Source organism: Hypomesus transpacificus, chromosome 14 (genome assembly GCF_021917145.1).
Source record: "Hypomesus transpacificus isolate Combined female chromosome 14, fHypTra1, whole genome shotgun sequence".
Classification (NCBI taxonomy): domain Eukaryota; kingdom Metazoa; phylum Chordata; class Actinopteri; order Osmeriformes; family Osmeridae; genus Hypomesus; species Hypomesus transpacificus.
In genome coordinates, this window is record NC_061073.1 from 15,531,276 (window position 1) to 15,551,417 (window position 20,142).

Sequence of the window (20,142 nt, forward strand, 5' to 3'; positions counted from 1 at the left end):
GCCTGGTGCTAGTTTTGTAATTGCAGGCTCATAAACAGTGTGTTATTCAGTAACCATTGGTTGTGTGACACTGTTCTGGGGAACACTGTTTAATGGTGAATATTTTATTGAAATGTGAGAATCCCTCTTCATCTTCTGTAGCAACTACATTTAATGAAGCTCAAACAGTTGTAGTAAAGGGCAAGTAGAGTTTAGTTGCAATTGTGATAAACACAATGAAATAACAGCACACTGCAAATCTACACTCAATTTGGCAAGTATGAGAGCTACATAAGTCATTTGAAAGTAGATCAATGCATAAATCATTATCAAGTTATACCAATACAGTTTATAAAAATAGCTGCCATCTGTTTTTTCTGCTACATTTCAGTGAAGGTTTACAACTAGGACTTTTCTTTAGTCGCAAAGCATCAGTTTGATGCATTTGGGCAGGCGGGCACAAAGCAGAGAAAGTGTCCTTGAATATTTGTCTGTCGAGAGAAGAGAGGGAAAACACAACTTCATAATCATATCATGTGACCAGGAGGGTTCCACTGAAATCTAAAGAGCTCCAAGTTGGCCAAGAGTGCAAATAAGCATATTAAATGTAGTGCTTGCAATAAAACATGAGAAAGAAGCAAACAGTGAGATGATTTAGGTAAGACACTCACCTGCAGGTTCTGGTGGCAGATAGGGTTATGGGGGGCTAGCATGTGGTTGTGAACACACCTCCCAAACCGATGCAGGCAGGACGGGTCAGAGGGAGGACACGTGTGGGAGCAGGAGGGAGGTCGTAGCACCATACAGCTGGAGCAGGAGGTGTGCTGGCACGGGCCGTGGCAATATTGCTTTTCCAGCAACACTGACCTACAGCAGACACACAGATTGGTTTGACCATGATGCTAAGAAACTTTGTGGGAAATTAAAATGGCTTTGTGATGTGTTCCTGAGTGCATACACCCACCTGGCTGAGCAGATCTCTGAGGGGTTGGCCTGGCAGTACTCCATGGTGCACTCTGGGCGACAGCTCTCCACATCCAAGGACTCAAGAGCTACAGCGAAAACATACAATGAAAAATACATAAATTCTGAATGGAAATGTATGGAGAAGAATAATCTTAAACCCGGTAAGTGTCATTATAAATAATAAATGTATTACTTGACAATTGAAGTGTGTCGATGGCATGTCTATGGATAAGACATCACACATGGGCAAGATAAGAGGTGTAATTATAGAGAAAGTGCTCTTGAATCAAAGGAAGCCTTGACCGCGCCATCATTTTTCACAGCTCATAAAACAGACAAAGTGCGAAAATGCACAATTTGCATATTAAATGACTAAAGTTAAGAATCATGCCTGAAGGCGAAGCATGGAGGCTGATTCATTATCACAACAAATCATTTTGAAATACTTTCAATGGTACTCTTCTGGTTTCCAATGCAACTTTGAGAAGAAAATGTTGTTACCTGCTTTACAGATTCCTTTTTGCTCTGCATCTGGTTTGCCATCAGTGGACTCTTGGTAAACACACACCAGACCCTTGTCACACTTGCCCAGATAGTCCCACGTTCCTCCACAACTCTCCCCGACTGTCCGGGCACATGCCGGGCAGCAGCTGCAGATGCCAGTCGTCACACCACCCTTACACTGGAGTTTGAGGGCCCTGCGTGGACCGCAGTGAATACGTTCACACGATGGGCAGTGGAGGGTCTGCAGGGTGTGGACCCCAGGGGAAGGGCTCTCTGACCCTAACCCTAACCCCAAAAAGGTTCCCACTACCATGAGCATCCACATCATTTACTTGTTGTAGCTGTTTTGACGTAGGAAAACCAGACTTTTATAAGTCGGTCCTTGGGTAAACGTCACTGGCAGAACCTTGCAAGTTTATGAGCTTCTGTACCTCCACCCCCATTGACAGCCAATGGATGAAGTGGTAACACAGTAAGTGTGTGTTGTCTAAATGTGCTGTTAATCATCCCCAAGTCTTATCTTTACAATCTCTTTGTTGTTTTCTTTTGTTTTCCAATATTTCTTTCTTTTGAACACTTTTAGATAAGTTTGGTCCAGGTGTGAAGAGCGGTCCCTTTGTAATATGAGTCACATGACTAACGAAAGGGGCAATTCAGTCTGATCAGATAAATGACCTGTTTTTACTAGAACAAAAGGACAAGATTAAGACATGGCAAGTTATCTGATTAACCCTCAAGTCTGCAAGCCTACTGTACAATAGAATAGCCCTAAATAAAAGTGCCATAAATTGTCAAACAAATCATCTTTATTTTGTCGAACAGGCATTGAACTAGTGGTCTGCTCTCAGTGAATCAATGTTTTTAACCACTCAAAATATAAAAGTAAAATTATTATCAAAGTAAAATCTTTACATTTCAGAAATCTGTATGAAATACATTACTACAGAACTCAATTCCAAAAAATTATTGATTATCCATTATGCATGCATATTATTATCATTATCAAATAGTAAAAACAGCATGTATACTTTAAATCAGTGTTTCTCATCCCTGGTCCTTGGAACCCACTGTCCTCCTGCATGTTTCCCTGCTCCAACACACCTGAGTCTAATGAGGGGCCATTTCGGAAATGCACCCCCATGTAATTTCTGTTCTGTATATCCCAGCATCAAATGATTCTTACTCTACATTGAGGGGATTAATATGAGTAAACAGCGAAAGTTTCATGCATGTGGCCCTTTCCTAGTCAGAGTTAGCAGTGGGTGCATTTCCTGGCAAAACATAATACAGCCCTGGCCTGAAATGCATTTCCAGCCCTGCCCAGAAATGCACCCCCCATGTAATTTCTGTTTGGTATATCCCAGAAAATCAAATTATTCAACCGTACATTGAGGGGACTAGTATGGGCCAGGGAAAACAGGAAAAACAGGAAGACTACACGGTCCTTTAACAAAACACAGGTGAACAACAGAAATTGGACGATACTAGCGCTCTGGGCAGGCGGAGCATCACAGTTTGTGCAAGTTCTTCAGTGAGATTAATTGAAACACTATCCCTGTTTTCAGTGTTCTTGGGTGCCAGTGTGTCAAATGTCATTTCATCATACAATATGAAAAGATAAACTAGAGTGTATTTAAGCAGTGAACAACTTACTGAAATGTGCGAACAAGCACTCGCTGGTAGTGTGCACATACTGACCAGATAAGAGAATCATTTACCACCGATGGCAACAGCTCTGTTATGTGTTTTTACAAAGGTTGAGATTCTGGGAACATTAGCATAAGGAACATTTATTTCCCTAAAATGCACAATTTAACCTTTACAAGAAACAAAATACTGTACATAAGATGTAAACAAGAACAATTTACAACAGAAAAGAAGGTCAACTTTGCCCTATAACAACATTCATCTTATGGTTTTCCAAAATGTTGCACAACGAGGCGTCCTTGAACCTCAACACAGGGATTATCTGCACATATGAATGTTCAAACCTTTCACCAAATTCCTTTGTAATCACCACACCAGAATCTTACTTCAGTTCCACAACTCGTCAGCTTTGTGTATGGACTCAAAGATTAGGTGTAACTGAATTCTTACAGTCGTTATATGGGTTTCAGAGGGAAGGAATACACCTTTTCTTGCTCTCACAAAGAATCATTGTTTAACTCTATGTCCCTCAAGAAGATAGTATATTTGACCAGAGGCTGGATAACTAGTAGCTTTGAGGTTATTTGAGGACTTTGTTGGTAAGTTTAACATTTGGAGTATAACACATTACCTCAGAATGCTTATTTCAAAATGCTGTTGTTGAACTTAAATCTGATATAGTTGAATTGTTGTGTGTGTGTATGAAACAAACACTTTCTTCACTAACAGTAAGTCAGGATAATTTATTAACTCAACTTTTATATTGTTCCATATTAATAACCCTCACGTAGAAGTTGATTTGACAGCATATCTATGCCCCAAACGTCCGTGCATTATCAAAACTGAGTTGTTACGTCACCACCTGTTCACCAGCTATATACCTAATGGAAGGATTCTGTACAGTTAGCCAAGGAGCCCATATTTTACCATTGAGTTGGATAAAGGTTGGCTATGTAACTGATGTGGCTATGAAAACTTTCATCTGTTGATAACACCAACTCTTCCTAAGTCACTTCCTCTGTGTTAGCACTATAACAACATTAAACATCTCAGATAGTATTTTTGATCATTGATGAATGTTGAAAAGTGTGACAAATAGATGAGTGATTAGGAATTGTCAAAAGGTGGCTACCATGTGCAGCTTTTATTGAGTACTAGTTGTGCTAATTGTTACATGTACATGTAATGTGTCAAACAGTAGGCACTGCCATTTCAGAAGTTGAACATTTGATTATTTGTAAACAATGTAAAGTGCAGGAAAGAGGTCAAACATAATATGGAGATAGATAATGTGTATGTCTGTATCAGGTCAACTTTGCTCTACAACAAAAAACATCACGCTTTGAAAGGATTTATACAGCTAGATGTTCTTGAACCTGGATGTGATTTTAATGTAATCAGTTGTAGCATTACAGATTTTAAAACATACCATTGTAAAATTCCATTTGAAAAGACAAATATTGCTCTATAAATGATCCTTTTCTCCCTTGTATTTTAGTGCATTTCTATTGGAGGATTGAGATGTATGACCCAACTCTGGTTATATGTACAGTGCTGCTCAGCATGATGCCCACTATTGATGGAGGGAAGATTCTAGTGTTCCCATTGGATGGGAGCCACTGGGTGAACATGAAAGTCCTCATCGAAGAGCTACACTCTAAAGGCCACGAGATTACAGTGATACGGCCTGAAGATAACTGGTACATTAAGGAGAAGTCCTCTTTCTACACATCTATCACCATTCCCAACACAGGTGGATTTGAAGAGGAATTCTTTTCTACATTTGTGTCCCGACAACTGGATATACAAAGACAAGGATTGTCTTTTTGGTCCCAGATTTGGTCTCGTATCAAAATTGAGATGGAGGTACACGAGCAGTTCTTCAAGTTTCACAAGAGGATGAGTGAAATGGTTGTTGAGATATTTGAAAACAAAGAACTCATTCAATTTTTTCAGAAAGCCGAGTTTGATGTGGTCTTAACAGATCCGGGCATCGGAGGGGGAACAATGTTGGCTCATCGTCTCTGCATCCCTCTTGTGTACAATGTCAGATGGACAATTCAAGGTGAAGCTCATTTTGTTTCTGCGCCATCACCTCTCTCATATTGTCCTTTCACTGCAACAAAACTGACTGACAAGATGACTTTCCCTCAAAGGGTTATAAATGTTTGGGCTTCTACAATGGGGACTTACGTGATGGCCTCCATAACTGAACCTAATTATAAACCGTTAGTCCACCGCTACTTTGGTCCTGATGTAGATTATTCATGGTTTTTACAGGAAGCTGATATCTGGCTGATGAGGAATGATTTTGTCTTTGAGTTTCCTCGTCCTACCATGCCAAACTTTGTTTACATTGCTGGATTTCAATGCAAGCCTGCCAGGCCCCTGCCTCAAGATCTAGAGGAGTTCGTCCAGAGCTCCGGGGAGCATGGACTCATCGTGATGTCCTTAGGTACGATAGTGGGACAGCTTCCTTTGGATGTAACTGAGGAGATTGCAGCGGCTTTTGCTGAAGTCCCCCAGAAGGTCATCTGGAGGTACATTGGACCAAGACCCATTAACCTGGGTAACAACACCTTACTTGTGGACTGGCTGCCACAGAATGACCTGCTAGGACATCCCAAAACGAGGCTCTTTGTAGCCCATGGAGGCACAAATGGTGTTCAGGAGGCCATCTACCATGGCGTTCCCTTGGTGGGACTGCCTCTCGTTTTCGATCAGCCAGATAACCTGTCCAGAATGAGTGCAAAGGGAGCTGCTGCTATAGTGGACTTTTCCACATTAGACCGCAACACCTTCCTGTCAGCCTTAAAGGAAGTCCTATACAAGTCATCTTATAGGGAGAATATGCAAAGGCTTTCTAGGCTGCACAGGGACCAGCCAATCAAACCACTGGAGCGAGCTGTGTTCTGGATCGAGTATGTCATGAGACATAAAGGTGCTCCTCACCTGAGGACACAGGCCAGCAAACTGTCCTGGATCGTGTATAACTCTGTGGATGTAGTCGTGACTTTTCTGGGAGTGATGTTGTTTGCGACCCTAGCAGGCATTTCAATCATAAGGTTTTTCTGGAAAGTTCTTTTTTGTACGAGGAAAGTGAAACATGAATGACAAAATCAAACCTGTGGTCATTGACAGAGAAATAAAAACAGGGGCAGAATGTTGCCTTTTGACATATTAGTGTATTCTCATAATACAATTAATAATAATACCATAGAGATAGTAGATAATAGTAGAGGGGTAATCAAAAATGATGAGTATGAATTCATCACACCATTGTTATTGAACCAGGGTTTCTGTTGGTAAAATTGTTTAAATTGTGCGTGCTTAATATTCGGATCTGTCAATATCTCCATGATCATCATTTGACAACAATGGAAAGGAACTGTACTGCAAAGGTAATGCATCTTTATACCGTTTTGTTTATAATGAGCTTAATTGTGTGACAATTGAAATGCAGCACAAAATACCATATGTCATACAAATCTTGAAAGATATATTCTTACCCTCATTTCTGGTCAAGTAACCTAAACACAACTGGAAGTATTGATCAAAATAGAGGAAAAAGATTTTATTGATTTTCTTGTATATCTTATGTACATTTTCTTACTGTATTTTATGATATTCGAAAGTCTGTCACAGACAGAGAATTTCTAGAACTACAATAAAAAATAAGTAATGAGTATAATTTTTTTGTCATAAAGGTATCACGTCCATGTTTGGGTTACAAGTTGGGTTAAACATCACTGACGTCACTGCCCCCTATCCCCCAAAAACACATATTCAAACCGCAGTCTTGAGGTATTATGGAGAAAACCTGATCTTTGCATCCTCTGCAATTTAACAAAAGATGACCAGTACAATCATGTCATCTCATAAGTGTTGTTGATTTCCTGGATTTCCTCCTCCTGCTGGCAGCTCTCTCTGATCACATACACTATGAGGCCTACGCAGATAAAGATGAGCAGAGCAATGCCAATCACCTAAAGCATGAACCATGGAAAAACACAACAGACTGACTCAGTGTTACAGGCAAAATACAAAAACGACAATGACTTTGACCTACTTGATATATACCATTGAGATTTGGAACGAGTATTTCAATGGTAGCAATTGTAGATGTAATTTCACAACACACAGATGCTAGTTTGAACTTTTAGTTTGATGAATCACACATTAACCCCCAAACCAAAAACAAAACAAACCTGTGTTTTTCTCTCACCTGAGATTCAACAAATAATTCCTGAGAGTGAATCATAAGTTCCGGTAATGTGCCATCATCAAGGATTGGCTCACACCACTTCTGAGGCGCAGCTTTGTCAACGATGACAAATCTGCCAATCCAATCTGTCATTGCACAGGCAAAATACTGTCCATCGAGGAACAGCAAGATCAGCCACATAATGGGAGGGACGAGGCTTGATATAGACACAGTTATTGGACACCCTCTATCATATCTGCATCCTTGTATTATCAGCATTAGCATGAAAGCCATGACAGCGGGAATGACAAAGAACGCAGACGAAAACAGACCGTTCCATTTAGGATCGCAAGGGCACTCAAACTCCAACTCCACTAACTTCTCCAAGCCCATGAGTATGAATCCAAAAGCCACATTTGACACAAGAGGGCTGTTACCAAATTCCCTCTTCAATCTTGAAAGCCATTGTTGTTTTCTTTCCATACTAAATGCTACATAAAAAGAGATTTGTACCACAGAAAAACTCTGAGAGAAGGTGCACATTTGTGAACATGCAGAGATCAGTGATGCATGACTAAAAGTTTTTGTGGGAAGGTTTGCCCTGCAGGCAGAGGACCACATTTCTGGTATCATTGGTTCACATCAAAGGAAGGCGGACCCATTGTGTCTGCACTTATACAAGCGATTGGTTAACTGGGCATGACAGGCATGGGATCCTGTGAAATGTAACCATCCTGAAACATGGATGAGGGAGGGCATGAAAGTGGTGGGAAATATAAATACCAAAGCATTTAAATGTATATATGTCATTTAGAGAAATCATAGTGAAGGTACACTGAAAATGAAATGGGGCTTCAACAATCTTTTTTTTTAAAGCACAACAACATTTTTTTTATGCTATCTCTTCTCATGTAAGCAGTTATCCATGTCACACAAACAAATGACCTATTCTATGAGGTATCTCCCATTACAAACTTGAGGCCCTCTCAGGTCATTTCTGAAGTGTCCATGGCGTTATAAATGTCTAAATCATTTTGTTTAGTTAGATGTACAGACAATATAGGATGGAAGCAGTTTACAGTCTTAATTGTGTACCATTTCGGGAACATTTCATTTATATTTTTCTATTAATCCTTCAACCTTCCAGCCTACATAGTGCCTGGACCTCCTGTGAATCCACAAATCAGGGCATTGGATGTTCATAGATTTGGACAGTAGATGGCAGTATTAAGCTAACTACAAACTGAACCAAGTAAAGATAAAATGGATAAAATATAAACTAAAATATTGTGGGTTTTATTGGCTTGAACAAAAATAGGAGTGGCATGCTTTCATATCAGTTAACTGGATCAATGCATAGCAATGCAATGCATCCATGCATAATCATACGGTAACCCTTCAGACTCAGCTCACCTTGCAAAAGCTGATCTTAGTTGAGCATTCAGTAACAATGAGAAACTATTTCCGGTTATTCATGTTTCAACCCATATACTCATTGTGCATGACTGCTATGTTACCCTATTTGAGTTTACAGTGAAATAGGATTATAAATCCAATTGCAGTTTGCGCTGCCGTTGAGGTCAGAGCTAAGCCAGGTGTCTGAATTTAACAGCTTGACCCACAAACCACCTGGCAATCTGTGACGGCCGTAGTGGCAGAAACAGGTTTTCATTCGCTTATAGACGACCTAAAACCGACCACTCTCGTCTCAATATCATCTTCATCTTGTTCTCAATCCATAGTAAGACATGAATAAGGCCCTTGCCCCCACGTAATAAGTATACTTCTAGACATGCAGAGTCTCGCGGGATTTGCTAAATTAGAATAGGTTCCCATTTGATTATTGGGTCGAGATCTCGGTGCACTGGGTACACATTCAACCGCTCAGGTATCGTTGGTACCAGCAGCCTGGTCCATCGACGCATTTTTGCGTGGCCCAATTGGGATATTGTACGGGTCGCTTCATCAGCTCAGTAGCATCCTCCATCCTGTTCTGCTTTACTCAAGCAACCTCACCCTTTACCCACCGGCTTTTCGTCCCTTTATCTTTGTAGATGATACCTGGTAAACGAAAAACTGCAATAATGTACCTCTCGGTGGCAATAGTTGGACTAATGCTGCATTCGGTTGCTTCGCAGAACGGTAAGAATGTGCTCGCCTTATAAAAAAACCCGGGGGAATTATGGCTGCTAAACGGCTTTGGAGACTGATGACTGATTTGCCTGTCTTAATCAGTTGATTGTGGATGTAACGTATTGCAATGTATATACTCAGAGGCTGTTTTTCTGCAGAGTAATGATTGTATTGCCATTTTCAAAATGTTACCTTTGTAAATTGTTCCATGTGATTAGAACGCCAGATTTGACATTTTCTCCTTGTAGGCTATCAATAATGAAATCTTCTTAGCTACGTGACATATTAAGATGACGCTGACTATCAACTAATTTACGCAATATATTTTTGTGTTACAATGTCTTATGTTTTAATACACTACAAGGAAGGCATACGGTGGATGACCATTTAGCGCAAAGGCTGTTTCCTTCAGCAAGGACAAGTTAAACGTTGAGAAGGTGAAGGGACGAGGGACGAATTCTAAAGCAAGTAGCCTAGCAGGCTACAACCCGCAGTTACATTTTGAATGCATAAAATCTTGTTTTCCTTTACCAACCCCGTTGAAAATAAGTTTTAGTGCTCCCTTTAATTTTCTTGTGTTCTAAATATGCATATATGTTTAATGACTCGGGAATTCAATCCCTCGAATACAAGAATAGGCCTACAGAACTCACACAGGTAGAAATGGATCAGACCACCGCGGTTCAGCTGTAAAAAGCATTAGGCCAAACATGCAAGATGTCTCATGTGTAGGCCCAATGATCTTACAGATATCTACTGTACTGTATATAGCACCAGTCCATTCTGCTGCATGTTTCTATTTTTAGACCAGATATGCAGCAAAAGGGAACTAGCTTTAATGTCCTCTCACAACATCTCTCTTCAAGGGTGGAATCATCATTGTGTGTGTGAACTGAGAGAACATAGAAATGTAGAACTGATGGCCTAAAAAACAAACAAAGCTAAGAATATGAAGTCAATACAATCTCAGTCATTTAAAAAGTAATTTAAAATCCATAGAATATTCAAAATAGAACAATCTAAGCAGACTTTATTACAAAAATAAATTGTTAGTGTCAGTATGTTACCACAAATCTTTGCCCTTGTACTGAAGCAAGTAATTGAGGTTAACAACAGACCTGGAAAGCTTTCCACATGCAGATTTCATCTTCAGTTGTGTTTACGACATCCCAGATAAAGTTATTTAAGGTATCAGAGGTCAAATGTCCCAGAGACTCCTCTCCTAACCGGTCCTCCATACACACACATCTTGTAACCAGCATGTCATGGTGTATGTTTAATTAGGGATTGGTGCTTTGAATCCAACAAGGTTTGGTAATCCAAATTGAATAGTCCAGCAGACTACATTGCTACAAGGTGTTGTGCGTAGGGTGTCCACAGGGGAGGACCCATTTATATCTGCTAGTAGATGTTCATATGTAGAGGCGTCAGATATAACCCTCTGCTAGGCTGCCACTCCCCAAGGCTCTGGGCTCCATTTGGCCTGAATAACATCTAAGAACCAGTATATATTTTCACTGCAGAGGTCCGTTAATCATTCGATCAGAGAGAACATTGATTTCCCTCTGGATAAAAAGCCATAGGAATTGTGAGGAACGAACACCGTATCATAATTTTTTTTTTTCAAACTGTGGTGTTAAAAGGGTTCATTGTAATGTCCGGAATACTTTTGTCTCGAGGTGTGAAGAAAGGGTTAAATTCATCATTTCAACAGTCCCCTTGGGAAGAGGCGTGATCGAGTGTGGGCAGTCAGTGTGCTTACACATTGGAACGCAATCATATGAAGAGGCTATTAACCATGACAACACAAAATGTGACAAATGAAACTCATTAAGATCCAAGAATATCAGAATAAGAGCCAAGATGTGATCATATTAAGCTATGCAAACAAAAATGTGTGCTTAGGACATCTCGAGAAGTAGACACAGCGGATCTTAAATTGGTGAACCGATGAATTTTATATAAAGCCTTCTAGGGGCAATATATCACATTCAAAGCACTTTCACACTTGTCAGTTAAGTTGTTCACCACAGTTATTCACTGTGTTGGAAGGTAGGTGTTTCTGACACATCCACAGTATGTGTGGAGCTAACAGGCTAGCTAGAGCTGTTCTTGTGCTCATGCAGAATGAAGCACCTGCTTCCATGGCGATGGGGGAAGGACTATTACTGTTCGCCTACACTCTCTCCAGAGACTAACAACTGCCTCCTCCATAAATCTCTTCTCAAACTTAGAAACCGCTCAGGAGCATTGCACAGCTCTGTCTACTACCCCTCCCCCCCCTCATGAGATTCATAATGAATTGTTTCCCTTTTCATCTCATGATTTTATGAAAGAGGCAGTGTCTTCAAATCAGCACACTGTGAGTTGCATGTGACAGTGTGTGACTGTAAGCCTGTATGTCAGTTTTGCATTGAGTGAACTGGATTGGATTGTGATCGGTCTGAGATTTTCTGCACTGGTTTGTTAATGACTGGGTCACTGGTCAGATTGAGTTAAGATGATAGTTATGGATGTCAACTCAAGTTAAGTCAGTTTATTGTTATGACAAAGTCAAGTTATATATATTATATTTCATAGAGGAAGAAAGGGTTGAAGAGTAAAAAATGCAGTATGCACACCATGCTATACACAGCTCTCTATTTTTATTTCTCTTCTGTCTAACCATCATTTTGATATTTTATAATTTGCTACAATATTTTATTTATTTATTTCTGTTATGATTTCCAGTCTAATCCATCCTCTTTTTATTTTCCAACTGGTTCCCTTTTAATTTATCCTTTCATTTCTCTTACCTTTTCATCCTACACCTTTACCCTGTTTTTACCCCATCATCCATCCTGCTGGATACAAACCCCATCTCTTCAGCTGGGTTTGTCAAATCGCCCCTATCTGAAACTAAGCTGACGGGAGACACCTTTGAGCTGTACTGTGACGTGGTGGGGAACCCCACCCCGGAGATCCAGTGGTGGTATGCAGAGATCAACAGGGCTGACTCCTTCAGGCAGCTGTGGGATGGCGCCCGTAAGCGCCGGGTGTCCATTAATACGGCCTATGGCGCCAATGCGGTGAGCGTGCTGGGAGTCACGCGGCTCTTGCTAGAAGACGCCGGAACCTATGAGTGCCGAGCCAGCAACGACCCCAGGAGAAACGACCTGCACCAAAATCCAGCCACTACATGGATTCGTGCTCAGGCCACCATTACTGTGCTGCAGAGTGAGTGGTCAGTGTAGAAGGGCTCCACTAGGGCAGCTCCACTAGTACTCCTTGTGCTTCTCAACGTCCCCCTTCCACTAGAGGACTTCAGCTTCCTAGAAGACTTCCCGTACTGCAAACCTTAAACGCAGAGTCATCAAACGTTCTTTTCATCGTGATCGGGCCTCCATAGCGCTGTGTTTTGTCCTTCCCTCCGACTTTCACAGTCTTCAGCAGTCCCAACACTCCCTGTTCCTAATTTCCCTGTAGACCAAGTAGTAGTTCATTGCTATATTCTGTTTCCACTGTCTTGAATAGTTACGTAAATTTTGTTTCCTTTTCCCTAATGTGTGTGTCCTAATGTTATTAATCCACTGTAGTTTTGTTATCCTTTTCCTGCTTCAATTGTTCCACATTTTGTATGTTGCAATAATTGACCTCAGATGTCTAAGATCTAGGAAGATGCTATGTAACCAGCTACAGTGAATACTGGATACTTAATAGTTTACATCGTGAGTTTAGATGGAGCTCTTTAACAGAGAAGCCATAGGGAGAGCAATCAGAAATCATCCAATCTCCCCTCTGTCACACCTCAAAAAGGAGGGTGGGTCCACTTGCCCCCAGGCTTAAACGTCAACATTTGATAGCTGCAAATGATGTGAGATGCAATATTATGGGTTTGTCAGACAGAGCCAACAGACATCTATATGCTTAATGTTTGTTTGCTGCAAAACAAATTCACAGGACTGTCTCGGTGGTATAAGGTATGTATGAATGTGCTTCGTAACTTTTTTTCTGGGGGATTTTATTCCGAAATGACTGAATACATCTCGATGTACAATTCTCACATTGTGTACGTCAATATTGGCCCCCTTCAGCAAAGCATCCGGGTCAAATATAACTGATAGTGTTCCACACTGCTCCTCTGTAACATTAGGCTCTCTTCGTGGTTTTCAAGTGAGCCCTCTGCTGCATGTATTTTGTTTGTTCAGATCTGTCAACATATCTTCCACCCACGCAGGTCGGAGGGAGCAGCATACATCTGTCACACAGTGTCCATGTCTGTGTTTCAGACCCATCCATCAGCGGATCCGACGCCGTCACACTCCCCATGGACTCTCACAGCCCCCCCTTCACCCTTCAGTGCAACCTGACCAGCTCCCAGTACCCCCACCAGCAGAGCTACTGGATGAAAAACGGAGAGGAGATTGCGGAGACCCGCAGCGACTTAAAAGACACTGAATACAGGTAGGATCCAGAGCCTTGTGTCTCCTCCGGCCGGGCGTCTCTGCTGGTGTTAAACACAGTGTTTAAAGGGCTGACATGGTGTTATTTGTGCTTGTGTCTCTGCTCTGCAGGCTGAACAAACCAAGAGGAGATGACGCAGGGGAGTATATGTGTGTTTTCACCTTCGCCATCGGTCCCCCCGCCAATTTATCCATTGAGGTTCGAGGTAAGATTCGGAACGGTCATTCGCTTTACAGAAGAACTGAAGGAGCAAGACAAGCTTGAGATGTTAACCTTGTTAAGGACACAACGTGACGGCGTTGTAAAAAATGTGAAAAAGCTTGATTGGCTGCTCAGGGGCATACAATGCCCTTGACACCTCCAATCTAATGATTGGATAGCTCTGTGGTAGCAGATGCTGTCTTGTCTGTTTGATAACTGGGATTAGGTCTCAATACTGAAAAAGCCCCCAGCTTTTCCACCGGCTAAGGTGGAGCTGTTGATGCAAAAAGGAAATTTTGGTTAAGGACCCTCGGATTTCATGGATGATCCTGATTCCTGACATACCGGTAAATGATTAAATTGTTGTTCGCTAATACTGTGTACATCTCCTGTGAAAGGTCATTCTTTTAGAATACCTTCACTTGTAGTCGATCTAGTAGGAAGTATTTCACCCACCTATTCAAATCTAATCTCTTACAAACTGGGACCGGAATTAGAAAAGGCATGCAAGGAGAATGATCATGACCTTATAATCTATTGCTGTTTGATCCTCTAATCTAGTTTTGAGGCCTGTTTTTACAACATGCACAATGAGTGAAATTCTAAAGGGACCCCCCACGTGACTATGATGAATGACTGCTTTTCTGATGACTGTTTATCCCATATGGAGTCACTGTGTGTGTGTGTGTGTCCATTTGTTCAGCTGAGAGACTTCCCTATGGCGCTCTCTTCTAATCGTGCCTAAAAGACTTAGCAGGAATTACCTTAATTTAGTGGATTAGAGAGAGCGTCTATGATTTCGCTGCTGCACAGCAGCTGTTGAAAGCCAGAGAGCATAGCTACATAGCAAATGTATAAAAGTTTATGAAAATGTGTATTCTGTTAAAAAGTACTGCCGTGGTTGTTGTATAATAAATACTAATCTATTTATTTCTATCAATTGAAGAAGTTAAATTTATCCATTTAATTCTGCCATTGTACAGCAATTCGATGGCTCATCATCAGTTAACAAATGAATGAACCAAGGTTTAACCAACCAATTTAGTCAGAAGAACTAAAGCGTTAAGCTAGAAATGAAACAAAGATGGTAATGGTAAGGTTTATTGTTTTAAGATGTACCGATGCTATTGTTTAAAGATGTACCAATGCTAATATGTTAAGAACATTTTATACAGAAATCCTCAGTCCAGTACACACAGTACTTCCCGCCTGTACAGTAGGTCAATGATCACTGATCTTGTTCCTTGTCGTAGCTGCCCCTGACATCATAGGCCACAAACGAAGCGAGAACAAAAACGAGGGCCAGCGAGCTGTCCTCCACTGCAAGGCTGTGGGTTACCCCTACCCCATCTGGTCCTGGCGCAAACTGGACAACGGTGTCTACATGGTAGGACCTATTCCCCTGGCGTAGCAATGAGCGTCATGTTAAATGTTCCTGTTGCGGGAATTAGAAATGCAAGGAATGGCTTACAAAAGGATTGAGCACGGAATCTGATGTGATAACCAGCGGTAGTGAAAGGCTAAATCCATGTTGTTTCTTCACATTGTAAACCACTCTTTCCTTTTCCCGCTCCCTCTGTCTGTAGGATATTGATAACTCCTCTGGACGTTTTTTCATCAACAACAAAGACAACTACACTGAACTGAGCATTGTCAACCTGGATATTGGGAAGGACCCAGGAGACTACCAGTGCAATGCCACAAATATGATCGGCACCTCCTCCATGATCTCTGTCCTCCGAGTTCGCAGCTACCTGGCACCTCTCTGGCCTCTGCTGGGGGTTTTGGCAGAGGTTCTCCTTCTGGTGATCATCATTGTGGTGTACGAGAAACGCAAGAAGCCTGACGATATGCAAGACGGTGAGTCTCTACAATGGCGGTCATGTTTCAATTGCTGTTTGAGCTGCAGATGTTTTCCTGGAAACTGGGTTTCCAGAAGATGTCTCTACCACTGGTGTGTCTTTTGATTGTAATCAAACCACAGTGAGGGTGTGAAGTCGGGGAAACAGTTCATTGGTCGCTGCTTGGGTTAGTTCTCCCACAGGGGACATGAGATCAGTCACCTGACACTGTCCTTGCACCTTCACTCAATAATTCAGCCCCGACCACGTTCTCAACATACGGTCATTGTTGCAGCTGGATACACCTTACCAGGACAGTTTTACTGATTTGATATTCATTAGAAAGAAGACACTGCACGTAGCAAAGGTTTTTAATTATTCACGTCTCTCAGGGACCTTGTCATGGCAAACCTGTCCTCATGGGACTTCACTAAGTAGACAACGGTGACAACATTCAGGTTTTCAATTTTTTTTTACTAAATGTGTTTGACCAGGAAATATGTATTTTTCAGTTACCTTTATTTTCTGAGACAGGTGTATATTTAGTCACTATTTCTAGTCTAGTACATTTTGTTTAAGTCAATTACTAAACTTGTAATTTTCAGTTTTTGTATTTTTCGTAATTTCTTTCCTCAAAACCTTTAACGCCATATAGTGCCATGAAGTGGTTGCACACTATTGCTCCTCTGACCTCAAATATTTCTGTTTGGTATGGTTGTGTTTACATATTAAGATAGCTACTATAATATCTTCCCCTCCCTTTCCCAAATTGCATAACCTAAACCATATTTGTGGTAAGTGAGAGACTTTGCATGCCTCTTGAGTTTCAATAAGCATTCAATCTCATCTCCTTCCCGGCAACGTGTACAGGATCTGTACCTGAGTACAAGAGCATACAGCATATGTGTTGTATCTCTTGTATGACATTAAATAAACGATTGAAGTCTAATTTCTTAATCAGTTTCTTGTTCAACATGCTAAATCCCCATTTTGGCTGGCTAATGTTTCTGTTTTGTCAATGTTACTCAAGAAATGGATTGTTGTTGTCCTGTTTAAAGGACATGCTGCAGGGCGTCTTAACTTTTGAACATATATACAGGTTCCCTATACATCTCTCAAATCTATCTGAGTAAATCTATCTCTGTGTGTGGTGCTTGTCTGTGCATGATAATTGATAAAAAACTAAACTGGCCTTTTGCCTGACGTTGTCAGACAGCGTCCCCTTGGAGTTCTGTTGGTGTTGTGCTTGTTTGGCATTATTTCCTGTTTGTGAGTGACCTCATGCCCAGTTTTGAGCTGGTTTTCCTCCAGCACATGAAGAACTGCACATGAGGGAACCGCTCAACATCCTCCTTTCCTGCTCCATTCCATCAGCATGACTGCGCTTCATGTCTGATCCTACTCATTCCCATATTACACAGCAATAACGAAGACAACATGCGCCTTGTTACAGTGTTACCACTGTAACATGTTGCGCTCTACAATGCTCCTTAAAAAAAAAAATATCCAATTTCATCCGGTTGCACACCATCTCGCCAGTGATTCATTTGTACTGAATTCTCAACACTTTCCCTTCCTGCCTCAGATGATGAACCAGCTGGACCAATGTAAGTTCAACTTTGTTCTAGATGTATTGCAATGACAAATATGTTTTTTTTTCTCCAGTTTCTCAACTACAGAATTACTTGCCTCTATGGTATATATTGTTAATGCTAAGTTTGAGTGTGTCTTGTGTTCTACGGTTGTGTGTTGTATCACTCTCCTGGGGCGAAATCGGCCTAATTGTGTCAATTACATATCCTATTTCAGGAAAACTAATTCCACCAACAACCACAAAGACAAAAACCTGCGCCAGAGGAATACAAACTGAACAGATTGTCAACTAAGTGAGTATTTCATCTCCATTCTTTCTCATTAGTGTCAAGAACTGCCGATCACACTGTTTATCCAGTGAACACGGTTTTGTTAAGCATCATGTCAAGTCTTGAGTTCTGTCATATCGCCAGAATGACTGTATGTCAACATTGAAATGGCTTTGAAATCTGTTTCGACTGACTTTTCTCTGCTCTTCATTTACAGATAGAAACATATTCTCGATGTATTGACCATATGAAGGTAAACAAGGCGTCGATTCATAGCAATTGTTCATAAACATGTATCTGCCATTAAGTATGGATGAAGAGGAGCCTACTGGCTATAATGTATGGGGCATGCCTTATGATTTTATTGTTTAAGGTTCATGGACCCAGAGCGGCCCATTCCTTAGAGAGTTGTTACCATTATAACCACTGTTGCTGCATGTCGTTGTGTATGATTTTGTCCCAATTATCAGATTATTATATTTTGACTGATTCCAGAGGAGCATGCAAGATATTAACCTTCTGTTTTTTACAGAAATGGCTTTTTGGTTTGTTCATTTGAGAGTGGCTTTACGTAGATCAACATTTGTGTTCTAGGAGCATCATTGACTTTGCAATGTAAAAGAAAATGACACCAGATATGGTATGACAATTTTGTACAGTTTCTCATTCCGCTGTATACTATTTTATAAGTTGGTACTTGTTTAACATTTTTAGGGCTTTGCAATGTCCCACTGAATTTGACAGAGGTATAATTTAATGGTACTTGTATGTATTTATGTATCAAGATCACCTAATATAACTAAACATGTTGTAATATGAAGGCTATTCATACTGTGTGATACATTTAAAAGTTGGAAATAATGGAGAATATGTACAAACTTCATTCAGTAAATGTACTCTGATCCTTTAAACATATTGATTTAGATTTTAAGTATGCATATTGTATAGCATGGCTATTCTATCCTATGCAATTATTATCCATATTGACATGTATTGAAAACTTATAATAGCTTTTGAGTTCTCTCTGTAATAAAGCTTTAAAATAGTTGTCACTGTTAGAGCTTCAACATAGCTATGACACAACTGCATGGGTTCTTTATAGCTAAAGTGGGAAAAAGTGCAAGAGGGCCTATGTCAGGTTTGAAACTTGTCAAGCAATCCCCAAATCCTTATTAATTTTTAAGAATAAAAAATCTAAAAAAAACGGATTACTTCTTGAAAGTTGGTTGTGTTTTATAGACTGCAATGTGAGTGCATCTACACTATAATGCAAGGAATCTCTGGGCACTGTGCAGTAGTTTTCAATTATGGCAGGTAAGACATCAGCTGAAACGAACTTCTCTTCGTTTTTTTATTGTTGCACATGAAAACAGCACCACCCTATGGACATTCGAAAGATTTACAGTTGACGTCCCAACATGCAGACATCTCCATTGTGAAGTTCTCTTGAAGAATGCTAAAGCTAAATAAACAAATGTATAGCCCCATGAAGACCATATAAACCCATTATAGGCAACAGTTTCACAAGGTCAGTTTCCTTTAGATCTTGAATTGGGTCTTTGCACATGAGCATATCTAGATGTTGCATTTTCGACTACACTCGAAAAGAAAAGTTTTTTGGAATCAGCGACGATCTTGATATTAACAAATTGAGAATTTTAACTGTCCATTTAAAATAGTGATGACTGTTACCATCCGGTTATTTTCTGTCAGCATTAAGATCAAGGCTGTGTCTAATCAGTGACACCTGGCATCTCCCCCCCCCCCCCCATCTCTCCGTCAGCAGAAGACGTAATTTGATGAAACTGGAGAGAAGAGTTGAAACTAAGCACATTGAAATACGTCCTTCTTTTTACGTATTAACCACTAGGAAATGAGTCAACAGGAGAAGGGTCACTTCATAAACAATTGAGATGAGTGCGGGCGTAGCAGTTGAATCCACATGGCCATTGGACTTTGTTAAATTGGTACGCAACGCATCTGAAACTGCACAAACACACCTAGAGGTGGCACCATTGACTCAGAAAATAAGATGTACAATTAACTGTCAGGATGTTACACATCAGGATTTAGACTGTTACATTATATATTTCACGTTTCAGTGGCAGGCATTTAAATGATTTTATCAAATGTTTTCACGGATGTTTAGGATAGCAGAGAAATATAAACACATAGTTTATACTAAAATCCACATACACTTTTCTATTTAAAAAGTTGGTGATCACATACAGACATCCAGCTATGTAGGCTTCCAGAAATTTAATGGTCTCTGTTCTGGGCGTGAGTCTATTGGAGATATTCTTCAAAACCATTCCACGAAAGAGAAAAATTAAACGTTATCAGATTAATTAGACCCATTTAA

At 40.5% G+C, this 20,142-nt stretch overlaps 3 protein-coding genes across 4 annotated transcripts; 2 read left to right on the forward strand and 1 right to left on the reverse strand.

The window, feature by feature from the left end:
* Nucleotides 1-77: 77 nt before the first annotated feature.
* On the reverse strand, nucleotides 78-1,794 carry si:ch73-330k17.3 (IGFBP domain-containing protein). Its single transcript, XM_047034754.1, has 4 exons — nucleotides 1,447-1,794; nucleotides 944-1,031; nucleotides 651-846; nucleotides 78-470 (listed from the first exon to the last, which is right to left on the reverse strand). The coding sequence occupies exons 1-4, from the start codon at nucleotides 1,775-1,777 to the stop codon at nucleotides 411-413; spliced, it is 675 nt and encodes a 224-aa protein (XP_046890710.1). The 5' UTR covers nucleotides 1,778-1,794; the 3' UTR covers nucleotides 78-410.
* Nucleotides 1,795-3,490: 1,696 nt separating this feature from the next.
* Nucleotides 3,491-6,601, forward strand: LOC124476741 (UDP-glucuronosyltransferase 2A2-like). The gene is made up of 2 exons (XM_047034058.1): nucleotides 3,491-3,695; nucleotides 4,595-6,601. The coding sequence occupies exon 2, from the start codon at nucleotides 4,618-4,620 to the stop codon at nucleotides 6,208-6,210; it is 1,593 nt and encodes a 530-aa protein (XP_046890014.1). The 5' UTR covers nucleotides 3,491-3,695; nucleotides 4,595-4,617; the 3' UTR covers nucleotides 6,211-6,601.
* A 2,540-nt stretch (nucleotides 6,602-9,141) lies between these two features.
* On the forward strand, nucleotides 9,142-18,961 carry LOC124476773 (neuroplastin-like). 2 transcript variants are annotated; one of them, XM_047034117.1, is made up of 9 exons: nucleotides 9,142-9,442; nucleotides 12,302-12,649; nucleotides 13,702-13,876; nucleotides 13,987-14,081; nucleotides 15,331-15,464; nucleotides 15,664-15,937; nucleotides 17,504-17,525; nucleotides 17,728-17,804; nucleotides 17,998-18,961. In XM_047034117.1, the coding sequence occupies exons 1-8, from the start codon at nucleotides 9,355-9,357 to the stop codon at nucleotides 17,786-17,788; spliced, it is 1,197 nt and encodes a 398-aa protein (XP_046890073.1). In that variant the 5' UTR covers nucleotides 9,142-9,354; the 3' UTR covers nucleotides 17,789-17,804; nucleotides 17,998-18,961. The 2 variants fall into 2 exon arrangements, with proteins under 2 accessions (XP_046890073.1, XP_046890074.1); XM_047034118.1 differs by lacking the exon at nucleotides 12,302-12,649.
* Nucleotides 18,962-20,142: the final 1,181 nt, after the last annotated feature.

Excerpts from the sequence above, each read along its gene's own strand:
- si:ch73-330k17.3 (XM_047034754.1), bottom strand. The coding sequence starts at position 1,777 with ATGATGTGGATGCTCATGGTAGTGGGAACCTTTTTGGGGTTAGGGTTA. Across the intron at positions 1,032-1,446 it reads AAAAGGAATCTGTAAAGCAG|CTCTTGAGTCCTTGGATGTG; the intron begins GTAACAACATTT and ends TTTTCGCTGTAG. Across the intron at positions 471-650 it reads TCTGCCACCAGAACCTGCAG|ACAAATATTCAAGGACACTT; the intron begins GTGAGTGTCTTA and ends TTCTCTCGACAG.
- LOC124476741 (XM_047034058.1), top strand. The coding sequence starts at position 4,618 with ATGTATGACCCAACTCTGGTTATATGTACAGTGCTGCTCAGCATGATG.
- LOC124476773 (XM_047034117.1), top strand. The coding sequence starts at position 9,355 with ATGATACCTGGTAAACGAAAAACTGCAATAATGTACCTCTCGGTGGCA. Across the intron at positions 13,877-13,986 it reads TTAAAAGACACTGAATACAG|GCTGAACAAACCAAGAGGAG; the intron begins GTAGGATCCAGA and ends TCTGCTCTGCAG. Across the intron at positions 15,465-15,663 it reads TGGACAACGGTGTCTACATG|GATATTGATAACTCCTCTGG; the intron begins GTAGGACCTATT and ends CTCTGTCTGTAG.